General features: G+C 45.4%; 1 protein-coding gene across 4 annotated transcripts in view; it reads left to right on the forward strand.

Annotated features, from left to right (window-relative positions):
• Positions 1-24,125, forward strand: part of drosha (drosha ribonuclease III) — an 82,491-nt gene that overhangs the window by 8,831 nt on the left and 49,535 nt on the right. For all 4 annotated transcript variants that reach the window (XM_078792420.1, XM_078792419.1, XM_078792421.1 and 1 more), the window contains 6 exons: positions 117-194; positions 2,445-2,614; positions 4,137-4,261; positions 8,070-8,169; positions 12,064-12,171; positions 16,952-17,059. In XM_078792420.1, coding sequence (XP_078648546.1) covers positions 117-194; positions 2,445-2,614; positions 4,137-4,261; positions 8,070-8,169; positions 12,064-12,171; positions 16,952-17,059 — 689 coding nt within the window. The remainder of the gene's footprint in view (positions 1-116; positions 195-2,444; positions 2,615-4,136; positions 4,262-8,069; positions 8,170-12,063; positions 12,172-16,951; positions 17,060-24,125) is intronic.

A 24,125-nucleotide genomic window follows, 5' to 3' on the forward strand; every position in this document is an offset into this window, starting at 1 on the left:
GTTTCACAAAGATGCTCCGCATAGAATGGCCACAAGTCGTGGAATCACTGAACACGGTATTCCGAAATGCCAATTCCAGCTGGAACATCTGTTCTGTCCTCTCGCCGTCATTCCAGGCCCGGATCTGGACAATGAAAGCAGCGGGTCATGCCAGCGTTTCCACTTCATGCCTCGCTTTGTTCGCTTCCTGCCAGGTGAGTTTGCGTTGCTCCATGTCTCCCTCTAGTGGTCAGCCCCTGCTTTTTTTCTCTTTTTTTCTTCCCCCCACAAAAAAAATTACAAGAAAATTGAAATAGTTTGGAAATAAAATAACAAACATCAGTAATGGAAAAAGCTTCCCTCATTTTATGACAATAAAGCCAAAAAAAAATTCACAATTTTATGTGAATAAAATATTTTGTCATCTTTAAAAGATGTTATTTTCAAACTGTCCAAATATTGAGAATAATATATATAATATATTATAATAAATAATATAGAATAATATATGAGAACAAATAAATATGTAAGGGTTATAATATGCCCTGTGATTGGCTGTGGACCAGTCCAGGATGTACCCTGCCTTTCAGCCAATGACAGCTGGGATAGGCTCCAGCATACTTGCCACCCTAGTGAGGATAAGCGGCAGAGAAAATTGAATTAGAATCTTATGGCAATAATTATATTATGAAATTCAGTCATTGTATTAATTAGGTTTATAAAGATTATTTAAGAAAGTGGAACTATTTGGAAAATGTAGACCCCGGAATTCCACACTGGGATTTTTATTTATTTTTTGTCGGGTTGAAAACCATTTTGCGTCCACACTGTGCCAGATTATGGGGATTTTTATTTGGGACAGCAAAGTTTTCAGCGAGCATATCAAACATATTGAAGTGTAAATTTGGACATGCATGAATTGGAAAAAAAACGGCCATCTTGCTGTACTCTCTATTCGTTTCAACACTAGATGGCGCTGCTGCACTGCCATAGTCTCCCCAGCATGGCCGCCTACCAGCCTCCCATCAATAAACAATTTCACCCCATACACCCCCTCCCCACATTTAGTTGCTGGCGCTCACACTCGTAGATGCATGTTTTTTTTTTTATTTAATTTTTTTAACAAAAGCACAAAAACGGTCCAGTGCAGTGTGCAATGGGGGGGGGTTGAGTGTGCGGCCATGCATCCATTTCCAGTAGTGCGAGCTCGGTGTGCAAACACAGTAAATGGGGGTCAATCAATGTTGCATGAGTGTTTATTAAAGCCACTCTGCTTGACCTCATAGCTTGCTTGTTTTTTATGCTTGTACTGAATATCAGTCTTTAAGAAGGCGGCCATGCTTCTGTAGAGTAGGTCACTCCGGAACGCAGCGGCAAAGTGCAGTAACGTATTCACATGGTGGCGGCGGCAAGTGCTACAATAATGACGAGCATCCTCGTTTTGTGAGCAATGAAAGGAAATGTGATTTTGGCTAAAAAAAAACAACAACAACAAACAATGTAACTCAGATTGCGATTAACTGTGAATGTGATGAGCTTCCATAACCTTCCGTTCCTTTCAAATATACTTTTTGACTTGTACAAAATTGAAATGAAGTATTCTCGCCAAAGATTTTTCTAACAAAAGTATAAATGTGATGACAACCGTAGAACAGAGTCTTATTGTAGTGAAAAATAGTAGTTTTATGCCCATGCTTAGAAACTCAAGGCTACTTGAATCAGGTGATGAGCATGTGGAGGATGTGTTTTGGAGACAAGAGGCTTGTAGCCTTGAGCAGTTAATCATAACAAGTCGGTGTGACATTCAGATGGTACATTCACACACTGTGTTACGTATGCTAGTCAAACCGACAACCAAAACAAAGCATGTTTTTCTGACAGTAGTAGTACTCTCTGTCAGTAATGCCTAAAACACTCCCCTTCTCTCTTTAATTACCATCATTCACCGACGACAAAGGACGCTAACAAGCTAAACAGTCAATGGGAGTTGAGTTGATGTCACATGACTCCCACAACCGTGAAGGAGGGGTTTCCAAAAGCGGTTATTTACTCGCCTGCGGTACATTATAAAATGTACCCCCCCCACCCCTCGACCCAACACTCACACATGAACACTTACAGCAACACATCAGCGTGAGTGTTATTTATGTCTATTATATTGGGTAATATGAGTGTAAAACTGACTATAGGGGTGCTATTTCATGCCTAGAGGGCTCTAATAATGTTAAACTGTATTTAGTTGCTGTAACTACAAAAAATATTTTAACAAAAATAATAATAATAATAAATATTAAAATGACCCGCCACATCATTTGATTTTAGGGATGGGAATACTGAAGCCAGGAATCTGACGTTTGCGTTACACCCCCTGATACTGGTGCATCCATTCTCACCAGTACTATTGTGTGTGATGTGTGACTGGGAAAAACTTTTATTAAGCTCAAGTGTGGTTTTTTTTTGTGCAGACGGGGGCAAAGAGGTGCTGTCCATGCACCAGGTGCTGCTGTACCTCCTCCGCAGCAGCAAGCCCCTGGTCCCGGAGGAGGAGATTGCCGACATGCTGCAGTGGGAGGAGCTGGAGTGGCAGAAATATGCAGAGGAGTGCAAGGGCATGATCGTGACCAACCCGGGCTCGGTGAGTGAGGCCTTAGCGCTCTTTTGTTTTTTTTTTTGTCTGTCAGGACAGGAGGTCCAAGGGCGTCCGCCGCCCCCCCACCTCAAACCCACAACACCGCTTGTCCCGTTAGCCTGTGACACCGCCCGAGCTCACCTATTATCCCCAAGGGCGTTTGCTGCTGTCACCGTCACCATGCACTGCCCCGCCTGCTTTAATGTCACCGCGACGTGGGCTCACCTCCGTGTCGGGCCAGGCTTTGGGTGGCGGGGTGAGCGGGTGGGGGGGTGGATGTACAGTAATTGTGTCCGGGTGAAGGTGACGCGCTGTCATCGCTAGCTTAAAAGCACTGCATACGAACAACCTTTGGAGAGGTCTTTTTACTCAGCCTGCCCCCCTTCCACAACCGCCGCCATGGCAGCTCTGAATAGTCGCTGTCAGGGTTGTCAGATAGGTGGGGGGTTTTATTAGCGTTCCCCCCCCTCCCTCCTTGCACTCTACTCAAGATAAAAATCAGCCGAGTACACTCCTTATCCCGGGCGCCATGAAGACATCACGACTGTGAACGTGTCAACAGTTATTATTAATATGATATTTAAACCTACTATGTGCAAGCTTGCTTCTTCCGCTGTCCCACTTTTTGCAGGATTTATGCCAAAAATTACTACCGATGCTACTGTATATTTATATATGAACTAAAGTATTTAGACATTTACAGTACAGGGAGTGTGAAAGGGCTTGTCCCAATATTTTTGTCAATTATTCTGTGTTTTATCCTACGAGATGCCTTGTAAGAATTGTTAGTAAATGTGTAATTTCTCATAAGTTATTACATGAAAGATTTGTGGCTAATTGAATAACAATAATAGCAGTGTTCTTTAATGCATGGGTGTCCAAAGTGCGGCACATTTGCGTCCCGTGGATGTTTTAATGCATCCCTCCATGTGTAAATACCAACAGCATATTATTGACTATTCCGTCCGTGCACACTCATTAAGCACAAATTGTCCATGCTACGGTTGCTCAAGGTCACATGGGGGCTGCCAATCAAAGGGTAGTGATTATTAGCAGCATTAGCAGCAAAGACGTGCCGGGGCACCAATGTCGCTGTGCCGCATTCAAGGAGCGGTGCGCTTCCAGGAATTAGCAGCGTGTTTGTGTCAGCCCCGTACCTCCCCAGCTGACGACTTTCAAGGCTACAATCAAAGATGGCCGCTCACGTTCCGCGTCCTCACTCTGTATTCGGGGCGGTGGCGTTAGAACACGGATAATGTCAAGGTGAGCGGCTGGCCTCCAGCCATCTGCCACCCGAACTCAGCGCACCGTATGTTCCGGTTCCCCCCTCGTTTGATCCCACCAAAGGTCCGGCCAGGCTATCCGCGCTTCGGGAGTCGCCCGAGGACGCCCCTCACATAGAAGCATGCAAGCCGCCCGCCCGGCTGGTTAGCTTCCCTTGCAGCAGATGATTGAACGACGGCGCCTCGTCGCCGAGCTTGTTTACATTCTTGACACGCTCACCTAGCCTTGTGTTCCTGCTCCCTAGAAACCCAGTTCGGTGCGCATCGACCAGCTGGACCGGGAACAGTTCAACCCAGACGTCATCACCTTCCCTGTCATCGTTCATTTTGGGATACGGCCCGCTCAGCTCAGCTACGCTGGAGACCCTCAGTAAGATGGGATTTTTCTTCTTATGCCAAAATAATGTTGCAGTCAAGGTCGGTCTGGAATGTTGTTGTCTGCATTCGGCAATACTCTTCCTGTTAAACAGGGTTATACCCCATTTTATTTATTTACACAAATAATAGACACATCCATCAAAACGCCCATTTTTGTTACTCGGCTACCAGAATGTGCCTCTCACAGCTATTCAATCTATTTTAAGAAACAGGCATACAGTATTGTACTTAAAGGTACACATCACGTTTTGTCAAAGCATCTTCTGCAGGAAAATCACTGGGGGAATTAACTTGCGAATTAGCGCCCTCTGCTGGATTTATAGCTGTATTATCAGTCTTTTATTTCTGCAGATATTGCCATCAAACCACTTATTTAAGATTCATTCATTCATTCATTTTGGACCGGGGGATGCTGGAGCCTATCCCAGCTGTGTTACCATACACAAATGGGCAATTTTAAAGCACAGAAAAAAACAAAACATGCATGTTCGTGGTGGGGCGGCACGAGTGGTTCGTGCGCAGACCTCACAGCTAGGAGACCAGGGTTCAATTCCACCCTCGGCCATCTCTGTGTGGAGTTTGCATGTTCTCCTAGTGCATGCGTGGGTTTTCCTCCCACATTCCAAAAACATGCTAGGTTAATCAGCGACTCCAAATTGTCCATAGGTATGAATGTGAGTGTGAATGGTTGTTTGTCTATATGTGCCCTTTGATTGGCTGGCGACCAGTCCAGGGTGTACCCCGCCTCCCGCCAAAGACAGCTGGGATAGGCTCCAGCACCCCCCGCGACCCTCGTGAGGAATGAATGAATGCATGTTTGTGGTTGACTATGGGCTATTATTAGCAAAACATATGCATATTCTTTTCGGTCTTTATTATGTCTTATTGATGCTTATTATGTCTAGTGTCGGGATGATGTCATGACACGCTCAGTTCACGAGTCAACGTCTTCTTATTGACTTGAGGAATGTGGTATGAATTCCAATGTATTTCATAGAGCCCAACATAAATGTCACCCAGCTGCGTCTCAGCTCCCAACCCTTGTTCCTGCTCCTCCTCCTTGACCAGTGGTCTCCCCGAACGTGCTGTACCGTGAGGAGGTTGAGGGCGGCGTTTGCGAAACAGACTTGATAGATTGGAAAAGGGAATAGATGTGCATGCGTGACATTTTCGCATGCGTCGTCACGGGTGCCCGGGATTTTCCGTCGGCTGTGGGGAACCAGGGCCGCCCAGTTTATTTCCCGTACAAGGTAATGGTGTGTGCACAGCACCGGGCCGCAGGAGGGTACAGTGTACTGTGCTCCTGCATAATTAACAAAAACGACGTATCAGATCATCAGAGCTGGCGTCCCCGGAGGAGTCGGGATGCAACGTGCGAAAAAGGAGTGGGATTCTTCTTGAAGATGCAAACAGGACGAGGACTATTAGCAGGACTAAAACCTGCTCTTCAATCTTCCCTCATGTCCTCATCCCTTGCCGTTACGTGTCGGGCGCGTTCCCGCCCGGAATCTTTCATCTCCTGCCTCCATGTCAAACCCCTCAAAGTGACTCCGGCGACAAATTTATGGATGAACTGGGACGTCATTAGTGGATGCACGAAGGCCATCGGAAAAGATTGGTGTTAAGACTTTTCCGACGCTGCTAATGATACGTGTCAAGAGGGCACGCGATGCTGTCGAAATGCGGCGACACGTGTTAACTCGCCGCACTCGCTCCACGCCAATCGTACGGCGCTCGGGTTCCATTTCACACCTCACATCTAGTGTGAGCGTTCTGAGCGTCCCCACTCGTTAAGTTCTTTATGATAACCGACACGTTTCATCATAGAAGTACACAAAAACCCACGGCAGGTCCACTCACCCAAGACTAAATTATGTCTCTATATATAATAATCAGAACATGATTTATGTCTTGTATCGTCACCTGATACACCATGACCTGCCATGCTTAGATACCCAAGGGTATCTGAAACGTTAAAAAAAAATGTACGTCATAGATTTTTCCTATGCATTAATATTTATGGCCTACACTGTAAAATAACCCTGTGTTTTTTTTTGTAATGTGGAAATTAAAATATCAGCACATTATCGGTATTAAAAAAAAAAAAAAATCCAAGATCCAGAATATCAATATACATGCTGAATATACCCCAGGCTATGAAAAACACCAGTATATGGAAGTCATTTGTATAGCGCTTTTCAAAATACTCAGACACTTTACAGAAGAATGGAGTTGAATAAAAGCAAGTAAAAGTCAAAGATACATTAATTTGTTCATACACAGCTAAAACAATAGTAAAAACAGTGAAAAAAACCCACTAAATATGAAGACGGTACTAGCTATGCAACCGGCTACTGTACATACAAATCAACATGTGGCGCACGAGTGAGAACCTCTACTCCTCTTCTCACGCGCTCGAGTGAAACGGAGAGACACAGCTGCGACCCGATGGGAAAGTTTTCCCTCTGAGGTGAGCTAGTTGGCAAACAGAAGAGGTTGTGATGCTAACTTTTCTCCAGATAACGAAGCAGCTCATTAAACGAGTGGAAAGGCAGCTAAGAGTGCTAATGTATGCAGATGGTGCCCCCCCCCCCCCAGGAGGTTTTGAAATGAGCGTCTTACGGTCAGGGTTGTCTTATATTCGGGTCAATTCGGTGTAAAAAGTGGTTTTCCACAAATAACGAGGGCATCGAATTTGGAACATGAGCAGTCGCCCATCTCCAGCAGACATCTGCAACTGTGTGCTGGAATGTTAGCATTTTTAATTCGTTCTAGCAAGGGTAATCATGTCAGGTGCATTCACTGACATTGGGACGTTCACCTTTCTTTTTTTTTTTTCTCTCCAGGCACTGAAAACGGCTCCGGGTTGCAACCCACCGGTTGAGAACCACTCAGACATGCTACTAATAACACGGGTGTTAGTGGAGGTGTGCAGCGAGCATATGCTAATGAAGGTCGGGGTGGGGGGAGGCGCCGAGAGCTCGCCACATATCTTTCGGAAAGGTCATCGGCGCAGACTGGAGACACGCCGGCCTCCCAGGCCGGGTATTCCTCATCTCCGTCTCCTTTCCGCTCAGGATGCTTCGGCGCGGAGGTGGCGGCGGCGGCGGTGGCGCGCTGATAATCGCCGCCGTAAAGCCGTCTTATTCCCTCGCCTCGGTCTCTAATGAAGTCCCCGGTATTAAAGCTCTATAATTCTTCTATTCCACGGCTCCTCCTCCTTTCCTACTCCCTCTCTTTTTCTCTCCCCCTCGCTATCTCGAAGTCTCTCGCCCTTTCACTCTGTCCAATCGTCCAAGCCGCACCACCTTAACTCGCCACCCCACCAATCATAATTGAATAATTCTGGGTAAATGAGGAGAAAGTCTGCTGAATGGGAGCAGAACGGTCACACTCAGTGCATCAATCACAAGGCCTGATTGAAAAGTGTGGGTGGGGGTGGTTTAGGTGGTGGTGGGGGTGGTTTATACGGCCTCATGATGGTCGGCGGGGTGGCTACATGTCACCTTGCCGATAACACCGGGCCTCTTTTCACATGCAAATGAGCACAAAGACAATGAGGCTTTGTAGGAAATGAAAATGAGCAGCACGGCGAGGTAGATGTGGAGGCGTCAGGGAGAAAAAAAAAAAAAAAAAGCAGGTGAACTCGGAGCAACTCGCCGTTCAAACGACTGCGCGCACACAAACCCGGTCGCCTGCTGCCCCTGAAACAAAAGCATCAAACGATTCCGTATCTGTGGGCAGCTTAATATGAAATATTGATGCGCTGTTTTTGCCTTCTTTTCCATCCCTTTTTCCAGGTACCAGAAACTATGGAAGAGCTATGTGAAACTGCGCCACCTGCTGGCCAACAGCCCCAAGGTCAAGCAACTGGACAAGCAGAAGCTGACCCAAAGAGAGGTGAGCTTGGAATTCGAACTGTCCCGATACAACTTTTTCCACATCCGTTATGATATCGCAGCCTTGAGGATTGTCCGATATCGATCAAAATTTGCACCCGTTTTTGTGATAGTTTATAACAGGGGTCTCAAACTCAATTTACTTGGGGGCCACTGGAGCTAGGGTCTGGGTGAGGCTGGGCCGCATCAGGTTTTCCCCCCAAAAAAACGCATTTATTAAAAACAAAAAAATTAAAAAAACTTTTTTTGGTTCTGATTTTCTACAATAAAAGCTCTGATAAAACATTCCACTGTTCTCAAATATCTTACTTTTTATTTTTCTACACAAAATAAGATGAAAAATAAATAAATAAAGAAAATCAATCAATCAGTAATAAATAAATATAATAATAATAATAAAATGGCAAATATTAAAAACTTAAGAAACCACATATAGTTGGTGGGTAGACAAATGCAGGGTCTTGAGACACATGCTAACTCGCAAGCTAGAGAGCTAGCAACCTAAACGGTAGCCTCCAAGTTATTTCCTTTAAACCTAAAAAGCCAAAAACTTACCACTTCCACACGGATAGAGAGGATAACTATTAACAGTTATTTAACCTTTAACATGAACATTAATCAAACGTAATAATTCTTTCTGGATACATGATACCATCCATATCAAACTTGCGCGGGCCGCGCTAACATTAAACATTCATATCAAGGCGGGGGCCTCAAACTAGTGTCCTGCGGGCCACATTTGGCCCGCGGGCCGCGTGTTTGAGACCCCTTGGTTTATAATGTCATATCATTTCCAGCCACGAGGATGCTCTGTTTCTGTTTCCGCATGCCGGCATTTCAATTTCCCATTTCCTCTTGTATTTAAACGCAAACAACCTACAGCACTCGAGCGCATCTCGTTCTCTTTTCAGCGTATTGTCGTTGCTCTCTTTTAATCCCGCGTCGTTCTCATTCAGCGTGCGACGGGGGCTAAGTGCTTGTGCACGTTGCATGTCTTTTACGTCAGCCTTGAGCGCGAAGGTCTTTAGCGGCGCTGGGGACGAAAAAGTTATTTACTAGTAGCGGTAGTGTAAGTTAAAGTGGTGTACATGGACTCCATGCACCCCGCAGTATGGACACCGACGACTCGCTCTCTGGTTGACACACTCAACACCAATAAGGAGCAAGAACTTGGACTCAATTAGCCGCTTTCCCAGGCAGCTCTCTACGGCCAACAGGCCCTTCCTGTCCGACTGTCAGCGTGCGCTGCCGCAATTACAGTAGCGGGAACATTTTCTATTGGAGCACACGTCACCACCTTCGGGTGTGTTGATTCGTGTTTATTTCTGCAGCATGAAGTCGTCAACATGACGGGCGCAACTTCAAGCGCTCCTTTTGTAAACATGAGCTTGTTGTGTTTTATCTTTCTCTCTTTATTGTGTCATCTCTCATTTGAATAAGAATCCCAAACGCGGTCAGCGCTCATAAGGCGTCTCCGTCATCTTAGCATGTCGGGGATTTTCTACCGTTTCTCTCTCTGCAGATTAGCTCTTTTTGTTTGGAAGTTTGTGATTCAGTCGGGCCACACCAAGTTTCTCCAGTGAGGGCCACATGGTGAAAAAGAAAGGATGAATGAAATGATATTTTGTAGTTTGATAACTGCATCTCCGCTTTGTGATAAAGGTGGAAAAAGCAAATATTTTGGCTTTAAAAAAAAATCAAATATTTATACTGTTTCTTAAATAATCTTTGTAAATGTTCTTCCCATATTTGCATATCATAACTTACCCCCAAAAGTAATTTTCTTTTGAAAATGTCAACTAAACAGTCCCAATGTACTAGCTTCACCAACCTGGGAACCACACTCCTTTCATTGTAAACGGTCCCAATGTGCTAGCTTCACCAACCTGGGAACCACACTCCATTCACTTTAAACAGTCCCAATGTGCTAGCTTCACCAACCTGGGAACCACACTCCTTTCATTGTAAACAGTCCCAATGTGCTACCTTCACCAACCTGGGAACCACACTCCTTTCATTGTAAACAGTCCCAATGTGCTAGCTTCACCAACCTGGGAACCACACTCCTTTCATTGTAAACAGTCCCAATGTGCTATCTTCACCAACCTGGGAACCACACTCCTTTCATTGTAAACAGTCCCAATGTGCTACCTTCACCAACCTGGGGAACCACACTCCATTCACTTTAAACATTCCCAATGTGCTAGCTTCACCAACCTGGGGAACCACACTCCATTCACTTTAAACATTCCCAATGTGCTAGCTTCACCAACCTGGGGAACCACACTCCTTTCATTGTAAACAGTCCCAATGTGCTACCTTCACCAACCTGGGGAACCACACTCCATTCACTTTAAACATTCCCAATGTGCTACCTTCACCAACCTGGGAACCACACTCCTTTCATTGTAAACAGTCCCAATGTGCTACCTTCACCAACCTGGGAACCACACTCCTTTCATTGTAAACAGTCCCAATGTGCTACCTTCACCAACCTGGGGAACCACACTCCAACACATGTAGATATGCTAAAAAGTTTGATAACTGCATCTCAGCTTTGTGATTAAAGGTGGAAAAAGCTAATATTTTGGCTTAAAAACAATTCAAATATTTATACTGTTTTTTAAATAATCTTTGTAAATGTTGTTCCCGTATTTGCATATCATAACTTCCCCCCAAAAGTAGTTTTCGTTTTAATTTCAACTGTATGCTACTAAAATGAATACTTTTTTCCTCATAGTGCGAGTTTTTTGTAAAATTACAGCTATTTCTGTTTTATTTTCCACCCATCTGTTTTTATTATTATAAATTCTATTCTCGCAATTGACTTTATTCCCATCACATTTTGACTTTATTCTCATAACATTGCTGTTACAATATCTCTTACAACTGTTAAATGATATTTATTGAATGTGCCATGGGCCAATTAAAAAAAAAAAAAAAGATGTGGGCCGCATTTTGGTCACCACTGCATTTGGGTTTTACCAACAGCGCCACTATCTTGTGTATTTGTCAGAAAAATAACAGCACAGGCAACCCCACAGTCGGGGTGCATGTTTTGACAAATTTCCCGCCCCCCCCCCTCCTGCTGTGTGTGACGTTTCTGGAGTTAGAAGCGCGACACCGTGGGGGCGTCCCCATTTTGTCACATGTAGAGCGTATAGTCTGCAAGGCACTTCCTTAACCACACGTGCTTCATACGTGACTTAAGTGTGGCTCGGACTGACGATTTTGCCACGTTTGATCACATTGGGATTCACTTCCGAGAAAGAGGCATGACTCCTATGTACTACTATTAGTACTATTATTACTACTACTATTACTAATAATTCTAATAATCATCCATTAGTGGTCATAGTATTCCCCTTGACCATGCAACATAAATGTACTTACATTCACACAACCATGCACGCACGGTGAACAGATTGTGTGTGTGTGTGTGGGTGCACATGTACATGGTGACGGTGTGGGTGAGCGTGTTCACTTTGATGCGCAGTTCAAAGTAGGATGGCATTATTTATTCATGCCTTTGTTGTTCTTATTTCCTCTGTGAGGCAAAAATTCCTGGCGTTCCATTTGAGGCGGATTGCGACTCACCGGGAGAGTTGACTGTGAATGTAATACACACACACACACACACACACACACACACACACTTACGCTGGCATGAGAGTGTGTATGTAATGACTTATGTGTGTCGGGTGGAGATGCTTTGGTGCCCTGGGTCCAAGCTGACCCACGGTGGCGCCTCAATTATCTGAAACTTGCCTATCTGGAAGTTTCGCAGCAATGGAAGGGGGTCATGGGATGAGGGTGTTGTATTCCAGGGATGGGCGCTGTCCCCGATGGCTTTGCCGCCATTGATCAATAATTGACCGCCTGCTTGTTTTTGCAGGAAGCCCTACAGAAGATCCGTCAGAAGAACACGATGCGCCGCGAGGTGACGGTGGAGCTCAGCAGCCAGGGATTCTGGAAGACTGGCATCCGCTCCGACGTCTGTCAGGTAACACTGATACACGCCCACGTGCACGGTCAGACAGGCAGTTGTGTATGATAAATAAAACAACTGGGGGGGGGGGGGCATTATCAGACATATCAACATAGTGTTAACATCTAATATCCCATCATTAATTCATTTTGAATACATTCGAATGTGCACGCTGTGGACTAAAAATGGCCCCCACTCCACTCTTTGGACACCCCTGTGTTTATACTATCGCATATTCATGTGTAATATTCATCCAAGCGGCGCAAGCTCGGTGGCACCGAGACGAGACCCAAGCCGGGCTTCACTGCCACAGCCACTTCTGGTGTTGCCACATGTTGCGTCATCCCCCCCACTCGGTTTGTGCATCGCTAAAGTGGACTCCCCCGCTGAGCCTTCCGCAAACCTCGCCCTTCATTAAGGCCGAGCCATGTCTCACACCCGACACTTTTGTTTGTATACACCATTTGACTCCATTTGGCCACAGCGTTTAAGTCCTTCATGCACACGCTGGCAGCAAAGTAGACCCGATCGACTCTTTATCTCCATGTGGTCTTTATGTTAGCTTCAAGCCAAACAGTGTAGCGCTGGAACCTCTGCTGGGACCTAACTAGGGGTTGGGAGGAAATTGCATTGATTATATTGTATGGATTATTCATCTTTGCTATGTTAACAAAATACTGCACATGCATTCGTTTTCTATGCTACTTGTTCTCATTAGGGTTAGGTTGGGGGGGGCGGTGGGGGGGCAACCTGTACTGGTCACCAGTAGTCACAGCGCACGTATGATATAGAGTCTCCAGTTAGCCGAAAATGCATGTGGCAGGGTCACAAAGTGCTAGCTTGACCAACCTGGGGAACCACACTCCATTCACTGTAAACAGTCACAATGTGTTAGCTTCACCAACCTGGGGAACCACACTCCATTCACTTTAAACAGTCACAATGTGCTAGCTTCACCAACCTGGGGAACCACACTCCATTCACTTGAAACAGTCACAATGTGCTAGCTTCATCAGCCTGGGGAACCACACTCCATTCACTGTAAACAGTCACAATGTGCTAGCTTCACCAATCTGGGGAACCACACTCCATTCACTTTAAACAGTCACAATGTGCTAGCTTCACCAACCTGGGGAACCACACTCCATTCACTTTAAACGGTCACAATGTGCTAGCTTCACCAGCCTGGGGAACCACACTCCATCCACTGTAAACATTGCCAATGTGCTAGCCTGGGGAACCACACTCCATTCACTTTAAACAGTCCCAATATGCTAGCTTCACCAACCTGGGAACCACACTCCATTCACTTTAAACAATCACAATGTGCTAGCTTCACCAGCCTGGGGAACCACACTCCATTCACTTTAAACGGTCACAATGTGCTAGCTTCACCAGCCTGGGGAACCACACTCCATTCACTTTGAACAGTCACAATGTGTTAGCTTCACCAACCCGGGAACCACACTCCATTCACTTTTAACAGTCACAATGTGCTAGCTTCACCAGCCTGGGGAACCACACTCCATTCACTTTAAACAGTCCCAATGTGCTAGCTTCACCAACCTGGGGAACCACACTCCATCAACTTCATGCAGTAGCAAAGTGCTAACTTCACAGCCTGGAAAACGTCACCCAATTCAATGAACGCAGTCACAAGGTGCCATCATTCCCATCCTGGGGAACCTCACTCCATTCACTTGCTAGCTTGGCTTGAAAATAAATGTCTTTCATTGCCTCCTGACACGGAGGAATGCCGCAACTTAACCCTGTTGCTAGGATAGTTAGCTTGATCAGATTCCACACGGCACACAAACAAAAATTGCTGAATTGGGCCGCGTGCGCGGAATAGCACGGATTTGTCCGCTTTTATTTTTGCGGATTCGCTCTTCCGCTGTTTTGTTTTGCAATTGTTCTGCCCGTCAGCTCTAATGAAATAATTGGCACCCCGGTCGCGTGTGGTCCTCTTTTTGCGAGCGTGCATGCAGCGCCCATCGCCTGCAGCTGATGCTCACATTTGGAGAGGCATGACAGAAAGTTCTACTCTCATAAGCCAGACCTCTCTTGCAGCAAGGTCTAGCAAAGAGGATCCGTTCCATAATTGCCACCCAATTATATTTGCTTCAAGCTGGACTGCTGCGACTAATTGGTTCATGAATAATTTCAGGCCGAAAGTGCGGCGCTACCGCTCGGCACCACGTGTTACGGGCGTCAAGAGATGGCGCCCGATATGTGCCCCCGAAAGTATTTTTTTTCCATTCAGAAAAGCAATTCAGAATAAAATGGGCCTCCCGTGATTGACATAGCTTGACAGCCGCAAGGTTTTTTCACTTGAAAGGCATGAGCCGAGATCCGGCCTTCACTTCGGAGGCAGAGATGGGGAGAATTCACCGCCGTTGTCCTCCGCTGTCCTTCATCAGTGCATGTGAAGGCTATCAAGCATTCACAGAAACGCCAAGCAAAGGAGGCTTGTTTATTTCTCTCAAATGGATGGGAAGGTGTGCTGCGCCTCTGCTGACAGCCGCCGCCGATAGTCCACGTGAGGCTCGCTGCGGGTTTAGCTCGCAGTTTCCGTTCGGCAATTTTACATTCATCAATATTGCGGCGAGGGCGTCCACAATAATAAACATGTTGTTGATGAAAAGTGAGTCACAGGTAATCTTTGAGCGGATTCCATTGTGCGCATGTACCTAGCGTCGGGTGCTCGCCCTTGTCATTTTGAGCGTTTGCTCTGCTCGGTCGAACGTGAAAGCAACATGTTTAGTCTCTACTCGACTCGCTTCCCTGTGTGTTAGTGTTTTAGTTGCATTCTGTGAAATATAAGCTAGTAAATGTAGCGGAATATAAACAGTAACCAACATATTTAACCCAGCAGGTGGCATTTTGGTTTGGAACGGCGGCCGCCTTATTAAGTCCTGACTTTGTGCATATGTTGACTGCACGGCCTTTGGTCGCATGACAAAAATCAGAGTTTGAACGCGAAGCCAACCGCATGAAAAGTATTTTTTCTGTATTTTTTTTGCTCCACGCCAGACTACCCAACCACAAGTATGAACACAGTCTACAGCAGGGGTCTCAAACTCAATTTACTTGGGGGCCACTGGAGCTAGGGTCTGGGCGAGACTGGGCCGCATCAGGTTTCCCCAAAAAAAAAAAAAAACCAAAAAACGCATTTATTAAAAAGAGAAATATGAATAAACTTTGCTTTGGTTTCGATTTTCTACAAGAAAAGCTCTGATAAAACATTCCACTGTTCTCAAATATCTTACTTTTTATTTTTCTACACAAAATAAGATGAAAAATAAATAAACAAATCAAGAATAAAGAAAATCAATCACAGTAATAAATAAATATAATAATAAAACGGCAAATAATAAAAACTTAAATTAATTTATTTTTTTATTTATAAATTAAAAAAAAAAACTTTTTCAGATTAAAATGAACAAAGCATTATTAGAGCCCTGTAGACATGACAAAACACGACTATAGTCACATTTATACTCTTTTTATTTACAACATATTGCGCAACTGCAGGATCTTGAGACGCATGCTAACTCGCAAACTAGAGAGCTAGCGACCTAAACGGTAGCCTTCAAGTTATTTCCTTTAAACTTAAATAGCCAAAAACTTACCACTTCCACACGGATAGGGAGGATAACTATTAACAGTTATTTAACCTTTAACATGATCATGAATCAAACGTAATAATTTTTTCCTGGGTACATGATACCATACAACATCCATATCAAACTTTAACATTAAACTTTCATATCAAGGCGGGGGCCTCAAAGTAGTGTCCTGCGGGCCACTGCTGTTTGAGACCCCTGCTTTAATGTATAAGTGTGACATTGTTATTTTGTGTACAGTACGGAGGAATAAATGGTTCCCCAAAAAGTGACACTTATAAAAGCCTGTTTTAAGTCCGCACGGATCTTCTTTCTGCGTCACGGAGATGATGCCGGAAGAAGGCCGGATCAACCGGACCAGAACCGGACTTAGCCGCCTTAGCCGACAAACAGTCCCAGTCAGTCTGCAATCAGCAGCACGGATGAGAAGCAGGAGACCATTCTGGCTTTGCTAATTGGCTGTTTAACAATTCCAGAGGAGTGTGTCATCGCAGGGGCCCCTCCTGACGGACCCCGGGCTCCTTGTCAACACCTCTGGAAGCCTCCGGTCTCGCCCTGCCCTGTAGCGCTAATTAAAAAACGGACGCTCGGCTCCCCTCTCTCATGTGTTGGCTCGGAGGTTAATGCGCTCCAAACCGCCTTTGCCACGGTTGTGGCTCGCGGCCGCCACCGTGTGAACCGCCGCTAATGACAGAGGCTCTTTCGCCGACCGCCGGCTGCTCTCAGCCCGCCGTCGTTCTCACTTTCTCTCTGCACCAGCTTCTTTTTATTTAACACAGTCGGGCTCAGCTGTCGGTGTTTGTGTGAGAGTAAGTGTGTCAACATGTGCGAAATGGGCTTCGATTCCGCCGTCCTGCCCCAAAAGTGAATTTCCCTCCTGTCCATCATGCTGGCTCACGTTGCAGCCATTGCTTTTGTGATTATTTCATCTATCTGTTGCCTAGCACCTCTTAATAAATAATGACTGGCTGATTGATTTCTCTCTCCGCCCCCTCCTCCTCCCATCAACCCCTCACCCTTTGCTTCTGACAATCTCTTCATCACACGCTCGCCTCCAACATGCTCCCGTCACTCGTCTCTCATATTAGACATGAGCCCCACTCAGGTTTTTTTTTTTCCCCCGCCTCCGTGCCCGCCTTCTTTCAACATTCTCTTTGTGCTCCCCACAGCACGCCATGATGCTGCCTGTCCTCACCCATCACGTCCGCTACCACCAGTGCCTCATGCACCTGGACAAGCTCATCGGCTACGTCTTCAAGGAGCGCTGCCTCCTGCAGGTAACGCTTGCGCACCCTCGCTTATATCAAAGCAAAGACGCGGGCTCCGGGTTGGACCCCACAACAAAGCCGTAACAATACGATCTGTGGGGACTCACGACAGTCCTGGACACAAACAATGGTGGCCGTTGCTGACCTTCTACACCTTCACCTAAAACTGCTGATATTTCTATAAATGTTTATTATTCATCTCATAATTAATCATTGTTTTATTTTAACAACAGCATTAATTCTGGATTGTTACAGGCTGGCGGTTAACTCAGGAAAAGCCAAATAATCCAAGTAATAATAAGTGTATTGTTATTAACTGCATCAATCAACTCAATGCTTCTGGGGGCCACAATTGTCTGGGGGGCTCCAGTCCACAAACTTCTCTGTACGATGGCATAGTTTGTCCGAGAACTTCTGAAGGTGGCACCAGGGTGACAGGTGTGGGGAAAAATGTGGCGAGTGAAGAGGAACGGTGCCAACACTGTTCCCCGGAGGGGCCCCTACACTGCAGAGAACAGATTCTGACACACATTCCCGGGGTCCTCGTGTACTGGGGGCGGCTGGTGAGGTAGTTCACAATGAATTGACGGTCCAACATGGTGAAAAAAGTCCCAAAATATGAAATTAAAACTTTAAAATTAAAGCTTGTCAAAGATGCTCTACATGACAGGAGTCTTCTGCTGTTACAAAAAAGACAGCAGAACACTCTTGGTCATATAATGGATCTTTGACTGGCAATTTTGTAGGTCTAGACGAGGGCTAATCAACTAAATTATTCTTGGGGCCACATTTTTGTAACAGCAGAGGACTCCTGTCAGATAGAGGATCTTTGATCAGAATTATTGTAGTACTATACGCCTTAAAAACAGCAGAACACTCATATTAAGTCATATAAAGGATCTTTGACTGGCAATTTTGTCGATCTAGACGAGGGCTAATCAACTAAATTATTCTTGTGGCCACAGTTTTGTAACAGCAGAGGACTCCTGTCGTATAGAGGATCTTTGATCAGAATTATTGTAGTGCTATACGCCTTAAAAACAGCAGAACACTCATATTAAGTCATATAAAGGATCTTTGACTGGCAATTTTGTCGATCTAGACGAGGGCTAATCAACTAAATTATTCTTGTGGCCACAGTTTTGTAACAGCAGAGGACTCCTGTCGTATAGAGGATCTTTGATCAGAATTATTGTAGTACTATACGCCTTAAAAACAGCAGAACACTCATATTAACTCATATAAAGGATCTTTGACTGGCAATTTTGTAGATCTAGACGAGGGCTAATTAACTAAATTATTTGTGGGGACACATTTTTGTAACAGCAGAGGACTCCTGTCATATAGAGGATCTTTGATCAGAATTATTGTAGTACTATATGCCTTAAAAACAGCAGAACACTCATATTAAGTCATATAAAGGATCTTTGACTGGCAATTTTGTCGATCTAGACGAGGGCTAATCAACTAAATTATTCTTGTGGCCACAGTTTTGTAACAGCAGAGGACTCCTGTCAGATAGAGGATCTTTGATCAGAATTATTGTAGTACTATACGCCTTAAAAACAGCAGAACACTCATATTAAGTCATATAAAGGATCTTTGACTGGCAATTTTGTAGATCTAGACGAGGGCTAATTAACTAAATTATTCGTGGGGACACATTTTTGTAACAGCAGAGGACTCCTGTCATATAGAGGATCTTTGACTGGCAATTTTGTAGATCTAGACGAGGGCTAATCAACTAAATTATTCTTGGGGCCACATTTTTGTAACAGCAGAGGACTCCTGTCATATAGAGGATCTTTGATCAGGATTATTGCAGGACTATACGCCTTAAAAACGGCAGAACACTCTTGGTCATATAAAGGATCTTTGACTGGCAATTTTGTAGATCTAGATGAGGGCTATAGTACTGCAATAATCCTGATCAAAGATCCTCTATATGACAGGAGTGCTGTGCTGTATCAGTTGGACTGTGCCTTTGGATAAAGTCAGACAGCCAAAAGAGACAAGAGTGATGTGACAGTGTGCCACAGCTGTATTATGAAGGCTAGCATAGTTAATAACTCCTGCGCTGACCAATAAGACAGGGCCCTGTGATGGTTGGAGGCAGCCTGCCCGTGGTGAGATCTGGGCTGTGTGCGCACGTCCAGGGGAGGAAGCCACAGCGCCTCATTATCGGGCCCCGCTCTCCTGCCTCTGTAGGGACAGTTCAGGCGGAAAGAGCGGCGAGGGGATCAGTTAAGGTAGCCGGAGCCGACCCAACTAGCATCTTTGCTACCGGCAGCCCCAGGTCCGCTGTGACTAGCAGTGACGATAGTCCAGGACTCTGGCAGAAATCTCCTCGGAAATGCAGACTTTTGCCCTGTCAGGGCCTGGAGCTCTGTGCGGCCCCGAGCTAGGCTGAGGAGGCGCCAGTGTAGATGCATTATTAACAAACACTCCAACATCGCTTTGTAACTGTGTGTCCCCGGTTCGGGTTTACATGCGCTAATTTACACATATCGATATCGGCATTTGTCATGTGTGCAATGGAGAGCTGTCACATAATAAGCCCCGGGAAGGCAACGCTGACCTGCTGAGAGCCAAGCCGTCTTTTGTGTATGACGTCACCTTCTTTTCCTCGCCCTCACAGAAATGACTCAAATAACGGAACCTCCAGTGTTGATGCCCTTCCACGTTTCTCGACGTGCACCAGTACGCCATAATTGTGGTTTGGTTCATTTTCGGTACAGTAAGGGAACACAGAACAAACCATATAACTACTTAGCTTTCAGGATTTTTCAACAGGAAGTGCAACAGGAAGTGATAACTTTATTTTATTTTTTTGTAAATGAAACTTATTGGGGGCGGCACGGTGGTCGAGTGGTTATCGCGCAGGCCTCACAGCGAGGAGACCAGGGTTCAATTCCACCCTCAGCCATCTATGTGTGGAGTTTGCATGTTCTCCCTGTGCATGCGTGGGTTTTCTCCCACGTTCCAAAAACATGCTAGGTTAATTAGCCATCTCCAAATTGTCCATAGGTATGAATGTGAGTGTGAATGGTTGTTTGTCTATATGTGCCCTGTGATTGGCTGGCGACCAGTCCAGGGTGTACCCCCGCCTCTCGCCCGAAGACAGCTGGGATAGGCTCCAGCACCCCCGCGACCCTTGTGAGGAAGAGCGGTAGAAAATGAATGAATGAATGAAACTTATTGATCTTATCCACTTCCTTTCTATCTACATATTTCACCGGGAGGGCCAGCTATTCCCAAACAGGAGAGGGTTTTCAAGCTGTGGCTCCTTGGCACTATCGCTATCACTATGGAGTTGCACTGTATTTGTTTACGGGGTTGTCCATAGTCAAAAATGGAAGGATCCAATTTTGTAAAGTACCGTAGATATAATAATAATAATAACAATACATTTTATTTCAAAGCGCTAAGCTATGCTAAGAAGTTTCAAGTTTTTGGATGTGAATTGTATCATTTCTACATTGACTCAACGCTTCTAAAATGCCACATTTAGATATTTTTGCTTTGTTTTGCTCTTTTATGCTGCAGTAAATAATCCAGCTCTGGTACTTATTCTATGTGTTTAATTATTAAAGGGTGTTGGATTTAGTTTTAGCATGTGCGCAGGGTTACTTTGGGCTAATGTGGGTCATCCCTGTAATTATTAGCAGACTAATTGCAGCAACGGCGCTTGCGAGGAAAGTTGAATACGTGTTTTAGGAGCAATGGCAAGTCACTTCCTGTTCGGTGTACTGTATGTGCGGAGTGGCATGAGATGGCGGTGGCGTGAGGCAGCTGACGAGAACAAGGCCGGAGAACGTCAGCCTGTGTTTATCCCCCACCCTTATCCAACTAACCCCACCCGCCCCCCCCGTCGCCATCAGGCTTTGAAACTCCTTTACTGAGAGGCTGTCTGTTAAACATTTAACATGTAAAACTCGGCGAGGGCCGAGCAAGGCCCATCCTTAATCCTGCATCCCACCCACCCCCCCCCTCGTTGATTGAGCCCCTTCTGTTTCACTTTTGACCCACGCTGGCAAAACGAGCGGCATCACAGCAGATCTCAATAATTCAAGTGTACAAGTCCTCCAGCCCGGTTCTGATGTCACACGCCCCCCCCCTCCAACACATGCTGCTTTGTGTGCGCATCAGTCTTTCCTTTCTTGTTATTCACGGCGAAGCTCGCTCGCTCGCCAGCCACAACATCCAGGAGAGACCCCCTGATTGGAGGCACGCCGGCTCGCGTTGCCTTTTTACCGCATTCCCGTCTCTCTAAATGATGAATAATGCTGGACTATGCCTCTTCACCAGCTTGCACAGTGTGCGATCGCCATGGTGATGGGATCAAAATCACCACGCAGTCACGCTATTTCATGACCGGACTACATATTACATAATACCTATCAAATATTGACTGAGTTAACAAGTAGCGCTTGAGCATTGGCAAACAAATTCATGTGGTTATGTTTTATGAGTATTATCTGTTCTGGAATAATGTGCGCTAGATATGATGCCCAGCACACGGCAGTATGCCCGTTATTTACACACAGTGGTACAAGAATAAAACTTTTCCCGAAATTAGCATGTAACAAATTATTAATATTGTACAACGAGTGGACTTACTGTATATGCTCCCAATTGAAATGAATTGTAGAGATTGCGATAGTCTTGTTGTTAAATGAAAGCACATAAAGGACACATAAAATACAGTTACACAACTCCTGTGTGGTCCTGCTTTAAGGGTCGTTGCAAGTGAGGGAGAACAGGCTTATTGGGAGGAGGAAGTCTCAATAATAATTTCTTTTTAACCCCCCAAGCGACTTTTAATGAGACATAATGGGGACTGGGGGGGTTAACTAAAAAGAAAAAAATCAATGTATTATTTTTTTCTATTTTGTACAGTATTAATTAGGGATCGACCGATATGTTTTTTTTGGGGCCTACGCCGATACTGATTTTTTTCCATCACCCTTAGCCGATGGCGATTTTGCTTGGGCCGATACTGCTTTTGATCCCTCAATTTACATGAAAAAATGACCATGATAACAAATATTACACGGTCTCAACACAAAGCTGCCCTGGCGGATGCCTGACTGTAAATCATGCGGCAGAAAAATATATCGGCGAACCCACGCGTGTATCGGCCGATACCGATTCAAGGAAAAAAACACAAATATCGGCCCGATATATATCGGTCGATCCTTAGTTTTAATCATTTGACGAGTGCTTGCGTCATAATAATAGGATGCACACACGGCATGACTGTTTGGCATGACTGAGCCCCGACTTGGAAACACTTTGTTCCCGTGCCAAAGAGTCGTTGACATGTCAACAGCCAAAACAAGCTCGTTTACCCGTGCGCTACATGAAATGAAATGAAACGACGCGGGATGAGCGGTGTCGCCAAGCAGACGTCATGATTGGTCATCAGTCATGCAGTCTACCTCTATTCTTCTCCATTCATCCAGATGTTTACTCCCGTCCCGCCAGCGGCATCGGGGGCATCATCTCGGCCAGAGATGGGGACACTCGGGTCGATTTGTTAAGTTGCGTTGCGCAAACAAACCTCAGTTGTCTCTAAAAGGACAATGCTGTTTTTTGGATGTTGTCCTTAAGTGCAAACAAGCCGCAGTGTTTGCAGAATGACTGATGTGTTTTCTTTCCCTTTCGTTTGCTCGGCGGGGGGAAGCGGGAAGCGGGAGGGGGGGGTTGGACTTGAAGTTGCAAAGATCAAAACAAAACAGCAAGTGTTGTCATTTTATTTGCTTTTTATCCAACTGTCAATATGGCGCCGAGACATCTGGATGTGCCAAACAAAGCCCGCTCGTCTCGGACAGAAAAGAGCGAGACAAAAAAGCACAATGGCTGCTAGAACGCGCGGCGTCTGTGTTCACGGCTTCAAAAGCTTGAAGGCCTCTCGCACGGCGCTAAATATTGAAGCGCCGGCGTTAAGGTTTTTACATATACTGTAAGTCTCATTGGAGCTTGAAATTGATTTGAAGTTGGCTGAAAGGAGACAAGAGCAGCTGGGTGTGTTTTTTTTTGGCTGAGATTAGCGTTTTCTTAATGTAAGATTGATAAATGCTTGTTGAATTTTTTTTTTCCTCCCTCCTTCCCGTAACGAGCGCAGGAGGCTCCGCAGTCACACTCATTCCAGGCACAGCTGAACGTGGAATAATGGAATGGAATCCTTTCTAGTCCAGTTCAACATACGCCATCGCCATCAGGAGGTCAAGACAGTGCGACCTAAGGGTGCAACAAACTGTACAAGGTTGGGCGTAAATGACCCAAAAAATTAGAAAACATTGGACGAGATGAGAGGCTGCACGGTGACCAAGTGGTTAGCGCGCAGGTCTCACAGCTAGGAGACCGGAGTTCGATTCCACCCTCGGCTATCTCTGTGTGGAGTTTACACGTTCTCCTTGTGCATGCGTGGGTTTTCTCCGGGTACTCCGGTTTCCTCCCACATTCCAAAAACATGCTAGGTTAATTAGCGACTCCAAATTGTCCATAGGTATGAATGTGAGTGTGAATGGTTGTTTGTCTATATGTGCCCTGTGATTGGCTGGCCACCAGTCCAGGGTGTATACCCCGCCTCTCGCCCGAAGACAACTGGGATAGGCTCCAGCACCCCTCGAGAGCCTCGTGAGGATAAGCGGTAGAAAATGAATGAAGGGCTCACTCCGTTCATGCCGTTGTTCTGTGGTTTCTGAAAGCCATGCACAGGGTGAACCGTCTTCCCGCCTGTTTGGACGTGAGAAATTAGGAAAACCGACGCACATGGCAATATATCGAGGACTGCAAAAGTTATCTATGCAAAAATTAAGAATTAAAATGGAATTCTCTAATAAAAATGAAAATAATTATATAGCATACAGAACATTTGAACAGGGCGCACTACAACAAACCAATCCAATGTAGGTGAGGATATATTAAGTGTTATAGGTGACAATGCTAATCCAAAAATGGCCCCTGGGATGTACTTTTGAGTCCCCCCTAATTTACATGGTTTCTTTTTGGAAGGTGCAAGTTCAATAGTCAGCCTGGACAGGGTGATGATGACTTTATTTTTCCTGAA

The sequence above is a fragment of the Doryrhamphus excisus genome, linkage group LG7 (genome assembly GCF_037039965.1).
Source record: "Doryrhamphus excisus strain RoL-2023G ecotype Guam linkage group LG7, RoL_Dexc_Guam_v1.1, whole genome shotgun sequence".
NCBI lineage: Eukaryota > Metazoa > Chordata > Actinopteri > Syngnathiformes > Syngnathidae > Doryrhamphus > Doryrhamphus excisus.